This window comes from Cheilinus undulatus, linkage group 15 (assembly GCF_018320785.1).
Source record: "Cheilinus undulatus linkage group 15, ASM1832078v1, whole genome shotgun sequence".
NCBI classification, from domain to species: Eukaryota; Metazoa; Chordata; class Actinopteri; order Labriformes; family Labridae; genus Cheilinus; species Cheilinus undulatus.
The window spans coordinates 201,010-210,856 of record NC_054879.1 but is presented as its reverse complement, the minus strand read 5'-3'; the positions used below and the strand labels follow the sequence as shown (position 1 = coordinate 210,856).

Genomic DNA, 9,847 nt, shown 5'->3' with positions numbered 1-9,847 from the left:
GCTGTCAGAGTCACTCAATCAGAACATCAGAGTAGATTTAATCAGACCATCTGAGTAGATCTAATCAGAACATCAGAGTAGATCTAATCAGAACATCAGGGTAGATCTAATCAGAACATCAGAGTAGATTTAATCAGAACATCTGAGTAGATCTAATCAGAACATCAGAGTAGATTTAATCAGAACATCAGAGTAGATTTAATCAGAACATCTGAGTAGATCTAATCAGAACATCAGAGTAGATTTAATCAGAACATCAGAGTAGATTTAATCAGAACATCAGAGTAGATCTAATCAGAACATCAGGGTAGATCTAATCAGAACATCAGAGTAGATTTAATCAGAACATCAGAGTAGATTTAATCAGAACATCTGAGTAGATCTAATCAGAACATCAGAGTAGATCTAATCAGAACATCAGGGTAGATCTAATCAGAACATCAGAGTAGATCTAATCAGAACATCAGAGTAGATCTAATCAGAACATCAGAGTAGATTTAATCAGAACATCTGAGTAGATCTAATCAGAACATCAGAGTAGATCTAATCAGAACATCAGGGTAGATCTAATCAGAACATCAGAGTAGATCTAATCAGAACATCAGAGTAGATTTAATCAGAACATCAGAGTAGATCTAATCAGAACATCAGGGTAGATCTAATCAGAACATCAGAGTAGATTTAATCAGAACATCAGAGTAGATTTAATCAGAACATCTGAGTAGATCTAATCAGAACATCAGAGTAGATTTAATCAGAACATCAGAGTAGATTTAATCAGAACATCTGAGTAGATCTAATCAGAACATCAGAGTAGATCTAATCAGAACATCAGGGTAGATCTAATCAGAACATCAGAGTAGATCTAATCAGAACATCAGAGTAGATCTAATCAGAACATCAGAGTAGATTTAATCAGAACATCTGAGTAGATCTAATCAGAACATCAGAGTAGATCTAATCAGAACATCAGGGTAGATCTAATCAGAACATCAGAGTAGATTTAATCAGAACATCAGAGTAGATTTAATCAGAACATCAGAGTAGATCTAATCAGAACATCAGGGTAGATCTAATCAGAACATCAGAGTAGATTTAATCAGAACATCAGAGTAGATTTAATCAGAACATCTGAGTAGATCTAATCAGAACATCAGAGTAGATCTAATCAGAACATCAGGGTAGATCTAATCAGAACATCAGAGTAGATCTAATCAGAACATCAGAGTAGATCTAATCAGAACATCTGAGTAGATCTAATCAGAACATCAGAGTAGATCTAATCAGAACATCAGGGTAGATCTAATCAGAACATCAGAGTAGATCTAATCAGAACATCAGAGTAGATCTAATCAGAACATCAGGGTAGATCTAATCAGAACATCAGAGTAGATTTAATCAGAACATCAGAGTAGATTTAATCAGAACATCAGAGTAGATCTAATCAGAACATCAGGGTAGATCTAATCAGAACATCAGAGTAGATTTAATCAGAACATCAGAGTAGATTTAATCAGAACATCTGAGTAGATCTAATCAGAACATCAGAGTAGATCTAATCAGAACATCAGGGTAGATCTAATCAGAACATCAGAGTAGATCTAATCAGAACATCAGAGTAGATCTAATCAGAACATCAGGGTAGATCTAATCAGAACATCAGAGTAGATTTAATCAGAACATCAGAGTAGATTTAATCAGAACATCTGAGTAGATCTAATCAGAACATCAGAGTAGATTTAATCAGAACATCAGAGTAGATGTAATCAGAACATCAGAGTAGATCTAATCAGAACATCAGAGTAGATCTAATCAGAACATCAGAGTAGATTTAATCAGAACATCAGAGTAGATTTAATCAGAACATCAGAGTAGATTTAATCAGAACGTAAGGGTAGATTTAATCAGAACATCAGAGTAGATCTAATCAGAACATCTGAGTAGATTTAATCAGAACATCAGAGTAGATGTAATCAGAACATCAGAGTAGATGTAATCAGAACATCAGAGTAGATGTAATCAGAACATCAGAGTAGATGTAATCAGAACATCAGAGTAGATCTAATCAGAACATCAGAGTAGATTTAATCAGAACATCAGAGTAGATCTAATCAGAACATCAGAGTAGATTTAATCAGAACGTAAGGGTAGATTTAATCAGAACATCAGAGTAGATTTAATCAGAACATCAGAGTAGATGTAATCAGAACATCAGAGTAGATGTAATCAGAACATCAGAGTAGATTTAATCAGAACATCAGAGTAGATTTAATCAGAACATCTGAGTAGATCTAATCAGAACATCAGAGTAGATTTAATCAGAACATCAGAGTAGATGTAATCAGAACATCAGAGTAGATCTAATCAGAACATCAGAGTAGATTTAATCAGAACATCAGAGTAGATCTAATCAGAACATCAGAGTAGATTTAATTAGAACATCAGAGTAGATTTAATCAGAACATCAGAGTAGATTTAATCAGAACGTAAGGGTAGATTTAATCAGAACATCAGAGTAGATCTAATCAGAACATCAGAGTAGATTTAATCAGAACGTAAGGGTAGATTTAATCAGAACATCAGAGTAGATGTAATCAGAACATCAGAGTAGATGTAATCAGAACATCAGAGTAGATCTAATCAGAACATCAGAGTAGATTTAATCAGAACGTAAGGGTAGATTTAATCAGAACATCAGAGTAGATTTAATCAGAACATCAGAGTAGATGTAATCAGAACATCAGAGTAGATCTAATCAGAACATCAGAGTAGATTTAATCAGAACATCAGAGTAGATTTAATCAGAACATCTGAGTAGATCTAATCAGAACATCAGAGTAGATTTAATCAGAACATCAGAGTAGATGTAATCAGAACATCAGAGTAGATCTAATCAGAACATCAGAGTAGATCTAATCAGAACATCAGAGTAGATTTAATCAGAACATCAGAGTAGATTTAATCAGAACATCAGAGTAGATCTAATCAGAACATCAGAGTAGATTTAATCAGAACGTAAGGGTAGATTTAATCAGAACATCTGAGTAGATTTAATCAGAACATCAGAGTAGATGTAATCAGAACATCAGAGTAGATGTAATCAGAACATCAGAGTAGATGTAATCAGAACATCAGAGTAGATGTAATCAGAACATCAGAGTAGATGTAATCAGAACATCAGAGTAGATCTAATCAGAACATCAGAGTAGATTTAATCAGAACGTAAGGGTAGATTTAATCAGAACATCAGAGTAGATTTAATCAGAACATCAGAGTAGATGTAATCAGAACATCAGAGTAGATGTAATCAGAACATCAGAGTAGATGTAATCAGAACATCAGAGTAGATGTAATCAGAACATCAGAGTAGATCTAATCAGAACATCAGAGTAGATTTAATCAGAACATCAGAGTAGATCTAATCAGAACATCAGAGTAGATTTAATCAGAACGTAAGGGTAGATTTAATCAGAACATCAGAGTAGATTTAATCAGAACATCAGAGTAGATGTAATCAGAACATCAGAGTAGATGTAATCAGAACATCAGAGTAGATTTAATCAGAACATCAGAGTAGATTTAATCAGAACATCAGAGTAGATTTAATCAGAACATCAGAGTAGATTTAATCAGAACATCTGAGTAGATCTAATCAGAACATCAGAGTAGATTTAATCAGAACACAGTGTCTCACAAACATGTTTTTCTGCTCTCTGCTTCGGAAAAAAGGAACTGTAGCATGGAGTGTTTCAGCTTGCTCTGACCTCTCTGTGGTCTCTGAGGTCTGCAGATCCACTTCAGTCCTGGTTCTGGTTTAAACCTGGCAGCTCAGGTGGAGCGGAGTCAGACCGCCGGCTGGCTGACGCTCCGTCTCTGTGGTCAGCGGCAGAAACTCTCAGCAGAAATGCTAAAAACGGATCAGCCGGATATATGAGGAGGCAGCGGCCGGCCTGGGAAACATGAAAGCTTAACCCCCCCCCCCATAACACGTACATAAAACCAAGCGCTCTTCCAGCCTTCAAGGACTACCATGTTTACAGGTCCAGACTCTCTGTCTCCAGATCTACTCTGGAGCTTCTGAGCCTCCAGAGACCAGCTGACAGTCAGCGCCACTTTCTACAGGACCAGGCGTCTAAACAGGATGATGGCGTCCTGGCAGAGCCTGAGACTTGCTCAGAACAAGCCCAGGAGAGGACCGCAGTCAGAGCAGGAGTGGTTCAGGGACCCTGATCTGTCAGCAGGGCCTCATAGTGCTCCTTCAGTGTGGACCAGGAGAAGGAGGATGTATTCACCTGTAGACAGAGACCATCAGACAGACTTTACATGGGTTTACATGTTTAAAGGAACAGGAGAACCCATCAGAATAAGAGGATTTGGGGTTCTTGGACAACATTCTGGACCTTTGGACTGTTCAGGTTCTACTCAGATACCTTTATGTTGTGTCTACGTGCGATCTCGGGCCTCCTGCAGAGTCCTGTCAGACGTTTACAGAGCTGCTCAGGTGTAGAGTACAGGTACTCAGCTGTGTTTAAGCAGAGAGGAAGAAGACATTAAACTCCACAGAAAAACCATAGAATTCCAGAAGGAATATTCTGATCCTGTTTTCCTACCTGGGAATATTTCAGGATAAACCAGAGCCTTGGGACACAGAGGATAACAGCCGCAGTGAACCGCCTCCAACCTGCAACAGGATCCAATAAACATCCAACATTGACGCATTAGCAGAATGATTGACTGAGGCTGGGGTGGAGGAGGTGGAGCTTTAGTCTATAAAGGAGGAGGCTGGGATGGAGGAGGTGGAGCTGAAGTCCATAAAAGAGGAGGCTGGGGTGGAGGAGGGAAAGCTTTAGTCTATAAAGGAGAAGTGAGACAGAGACTAATGAGACAGAGGAGTGAGTCTCTGTCTCACTCTCTGTCTGTGTCACTAGTCTCTGTCTCAATCTATGTCTGTCTCATTAGTCTCTGTCTGTCTCACTAGTCTCTGTCTTACTCTCTGTCTGTCTCACTAGTCTCTGTCTCACTCTCAGTCTGTCTCATTAGTCTCTGTCTCACTCTCTGTCTGTCTCATTAGTCCCTGTCTCATTAGTCTCCGTCTTACTCTCTGTCTCTCTCTCTCTTTATTTTCTCATTAGTCTCTGTCTGTCTCATTAGTCTCTGTCTCAATCTCTGTCTGTCTCATTAGTCTCTGTCTCAGTCTCACTAGTCTCTGTCTTACTCTCTGTCTGTCTCACTAGCCTCTGTCTCACTCTCAGTCTGTCTCATTAGTCTCTGTCTCATTAGTCTCTGTCTCACTCTCTGTCTGTCTCATTAGTCTCTGTCTCATTAGTCTCTGTCTTACTCTCTGTCTCTCTCTCTGTCTGTCTCATTAGTCTCTGTCTGTCTGTCTCAGTAGTCTCGGTCTCAATGTCTGTCTCCTTAGTCTCTGTCTCACTCTCTGTCTCACTAGTGTCTGTCTCACTCTGTGTCTGTCTCATTAGTCTCTGTCCCATTCTTTGTCTCTTTAGTCTCTGTCTCACTCTCTATCTCAGTAGTCTCTGTCTCACTCTCTGTCAGTCTCATTAGTAGCTGTCTCACTCTCTGTCTCTTTAGTCTCTGTCTCACTCTCTGTCAGTCTAATTAGTCTCTGTCTCACACTGTCTCTCTCACTAGTCTCTGTCTCACTCTCTGTCAGTATCATTAGTCTCTCTCACTCTCTGTCTCTTTAGTTTCTGTCTAATTAGTCTCTGTCTCAATCTGTGTATGTCTCAATAGTCTCTGTCTCACTCTCAGTCTTTATCATTTCTCTCTTTCTCAGTCTCTGTCTCATTAGTCTCTGTCTCACTCTGTCTCGTTAGTTTCTCTCACTCTCTGTCTGCCTCGTTAGTCTCTGTCTCACTAGCCTCTGTCTCACTCTCAGTCTGTCTCATTGGTCTCTGTCTCACTCTCTGCCTGTCTCATTGGTCTCTGTCTCACTCTCTGTCTGTCTCATTAGTCTCTGTCTCAATCTCTGTCTGTCTCACTAGTCGCTGTCTCACTCTCTGTCTGTCTTGTTATTCTCCGTCTCACTCTCTGCCTGTCTCATTAGTCTCTGTTTCACTAGCCTCTGTCTCACTTTCTGTCTGTCTGTTTAGCCTCCGTCTCAGTCTCTGTCGCAGAGTCGCAGTGAACCGCCTCCAACCTGCAACAGGATCCAATAAACATCCAACATTGACGCATTAGCAGAATGATTGACAGAGGCTGGGGTGGAGGAGGTGGAGCTTTAGTCTATAAAGGAGGAGGCTGGGATGGAGGAGGTGGAGCTGAAGTCCATAAAAGAGGAGGCTGGGGTGGAGGAGGGAAAGCTTTAGTCTATAAAGGAGAAGTGAAACAGAGACTAATGAGACAGAGGAGTAAGTCTCTGTCTCACTCCTCTGTCTGTCTCACTAGTCTCAGTCTCACTAGTCTCTGTCTGTCTCATTGGTCTCTGTCTCACTCTCTATCTGCCCTTTTAGTCTCTGTCTCACTCTCTCCCTGTTTCAAAAGACTGTGTCTCACTCTGTGACTGTCTCAGTCTCATTCTCTGCCTGTCTCACTAGGCTCTGTCTCACTAGTCTCAGTCTCACTAGTCTCTGTCTCACTGTCTGTCTGTCTCACTAGTCTCTGTCTCACTCTCTATCTGCCCTTTTAGTCACTGTCTCACTTTCTCCCTGTTTCAAAAGACTGTGTCTCACTCTGTGACTGTCTCAGTCTCATTCTCTGCCTGTCTCACTAAGCTCTGTCTCACTAGTCTCTGTTTTACTAGTCTCTGTCTCACTGTCTGTCTGTCTCACTAGTCTCTGTCTCACTCTATGTCTGTCTCGTTAGTCTCTGTCTCACTCTCTGTCTGTCTCACTAGTCTCTGTCTCACTCTCTGTCTGTCTCACTAGTCTCTGTCTCACTTTTTGCCTGTCTTATTAGACTCTGTCTCACTCCCTGCCTGTCTCATTAGTCTCTGTCTCACTCTGTGTCTGTCTCGTTAGTCTCTGTCTCACTCGCTGTCTGTCTCATTAGTCTCTGTCTCACTCTCTGTCTGTCTCACTAGTCTCTGTCTCACTAGTATCTGTCTCACTTTCTGTCTGTCTCATTAGTCTCTGTCTCACTCTGTGTCTGTCTCGTAAGTCTCTGTCTCACTCTCTGTCTGTCTCTTATTGTCCTTTATATAACTGACTCCGACCAGGGTTCCTATTAGACATCATTATGTCTCTGTGGATGACTCCCTGGTCTCTAGAGGCAAATGATGATGAGTAACTTCAGTGATGAGGATGAAGACACTCCAGCTGACAACAACAACAACACTACAACTAAGAGGGTTAATTCTGGCCATAGTATCAGAGCTAACACTGAAATAATTACCACTGAATAAACCTCTGGACTAAACAGGATGACACAGAGTAAAGGGTTACTCCAGATTATGTTGTGTTGATGATCATATTAAGACAAAACTGTGATTAAAACTCAGACTGGAGTATTGGCACTACAGAGTCTTTTGATCAATCCTGGATCAGAGTTTCTGTCCCTGTTGTTAAAGGACGTAGAATCAATAAATCAGGATTTTCCAGGTTCTCTTGGTGACGAGAACTCTAACAGAACTTCACTAACACCGACCTGTTTATAACCTGTTAAAACGCCACTGAGCACTGTGTAAGCGAGTCGCAGTGTAAGCGTAGCACCGTGGGGGGCCATGTTCCCGGCTCCTGGTGGGTTTGGATCAAAGACAGAAACAAACATCACTTCCCCCTCAGGGAGCTCACTTCCTGTTGTATGAGCTATAATTAGCTCCTGACTTGATTATCTCGGTGATGGTCGGCTCTCATTACTGCGCTAACACTCTCTCAGTGATTTACATCAAACGCTAGCATGTCTGTAGCAGCTGGACACCTGCTGTTAGCCTTGCTGTGATGCTATGCTAACACTGCTACCTGGAGGACCTAACCACTTCTAACCACTCATGTCCTCAGATCATCTTGAACTGTAAGGAGACAGAGTTACTGTAGGACACACCAGTCAGGACAACTGAAATCAGGTTTTACTCTAAAGCATGGTGGGGTCCACCAGCTGGGTCAAACACCATGACCACCATAGGAACCAGAGACCTCATTGGTCACTACTCCAACTACACAGGGCACACTCTAAAAGTAGACCACTAAAACTTTCGCCAACAAACCTCTGAAAACCTGTCAACTCCAACAACCCTGAACACCCAGACAACTACAACAACCCTAAAACCCAAACAGCTACAACAACCCTGAAAACCCAGACAACTACGGCAACCCTAAAAACCCAGACAGCTACAACAACCCTAAAACCCAGACAGCTACAGCAACCCTAAAAACCCAGACAGCTACAGCAACCATAAAACCTCAGACAACTAAAGCAACCCTAAAAACCCAGACAGCTACAGCAACCATAAAACCTAAGACAACTACAGCAACCCTAAAAACCCAGACAGCTACAGCAACCATAAAACCTAAGACAACTACAGCAACCCTAAAACCTCAGACAACTACACCAAAAAACGTGTTTGTTAATAATCTGTGATAATTTCTCTGTCCCAGTTTCAGGTAGAAAGGGTTTTGTTAATAATCTGAGATTATTTCTCTGTCCCAGTCTCAGGTAGAAAGGTGTTTGTTGATAATCTGAGATTATTTCTCCGTCCCAGTCTCAGGTATAAAGGTGTTTGTTAATAATCTGAGATTATTTCTCCGTCCCAGTCTCAGGTAGAAAGGTGTTTGTTGATAATCTGAGATTATTTCTCTGTCCCAGTCTCAGGTATAAAGGTGTTTGTTGATAATCTGAGATAATTTCTCTGTCCCAGTCTCAGGTATAAAGGTGTTTGTTGATAATCTGAGATTACTTCTCCGTCCCAGTCTCAGGTAGAAAAGTGTTTGTTGATAATCTGAGATTAGGTCTCTGTCCCAGTCTCAGGTAGAAAAGTGTTTGTTAATAATCTGAGATAATTTCTCTGTCCCAGTCTCAGGTAGAAAGTTGTTTGTTAAGATTCTGAGATTATTTTCCCATCCCAGTCTCAGGTAGAAAGGTGTTTGTTGATAATCTGAGATTATTTCCCCATCCCAGTCTCAGGTAGAAAGGTGTTGATAATCTGAGATTATTTCTCTGTCCCAGTCTCAGGTAGAAAGGTGTTTGTTGATAATCTGAGATAATTTCTCTGTCCCAGTCTCAGGTAGAAAGGTGTTTGTTAATAATCTGAGATGATTTCTCTGTCCCAGTCTCAGGTAGAAAAGTGTTTGTTGATAATCTGAGATTAGGTCTCTGTCCCAGTCTAAGGTATAAAAGTGTGTGTTAATAATCTGAGATTATTTCTCTGTCCCAGTCTCAGGTAGAAAGGTGTTTGTTAAGATTCTGAGATTATTTCTCTGTCCCAGTCTCAGGTAGAAAAGTGTTTGTTGATAATCTGAGATTAGGTCTCTGTCCCAGTCTAAGGTATAAAAGTGTTTGTTAATAATCTGAGATTATTTCTCCGTCCCAGTCTGAGGTAGAAAGGTGTTTGTTGATAATCTGAGATAATTTCTCTGTCCCAGTCTCAGGTATAAAGGTGTTTGTTAATAATCTGAGATTATTTCTCTGTCCCAGTCTCAGGTAGAAAAGTGTTTGTTGATAATCTGAGATTAGGTCTCTGTCCCAGTCTAAGGTATAAAAGTGTGTGTTAATAATCTGAGATTATTTCTCTGTCCCAGTCTCAGGTAGAAAGGTGTTTGTTAATAATCTGAGATTATTTCTCTGTCCCAGTCTCAGGTAGAAAAGTGTTTGTTGATAATCTGAGATTAGGTCTCTGTCCCAGTCTAAGGTATAAAAGTGTTTGTTAATAATCTGAGATAATTTCTCCGTCCCA

The 9,847-nt window shown here is 40.5% G+C and overlaps 1 protein-coding gene across 1 annotated transcript in view; it reads right to left on the bottom strand.

Moving 5' to 3' along the window:
- Positions 1–2,520: 2,520 nt before the first annotated feature.
- Positions 2,521–9,847, bottom strand: part of gtdc1 (glycosyltransferase-like domain containing 1) — a 157,574-nt gene continuing 150,247 nt past the window's right edge. The window contains exons 9-11 of the mRNA XM_041807427.1: positions 4,611–4,681; positions 4,431–4,522; positions 2,521–4,292 (exon numbers count right to left, since the gene is read on the bottom strand). Coding sequence (XP_041663361.1) covers positions 4,218–4,292; positions 4,431–4,522; positions 4,611–4,681 — 238 coding nt within the window. The 3' untranslated portion in view covers positions 2,521–4,217. The remainder of the gene's footprint in view (positions 4,293–4,430; positions 4,523–4,610; positions 4,682–9,847) is intronic.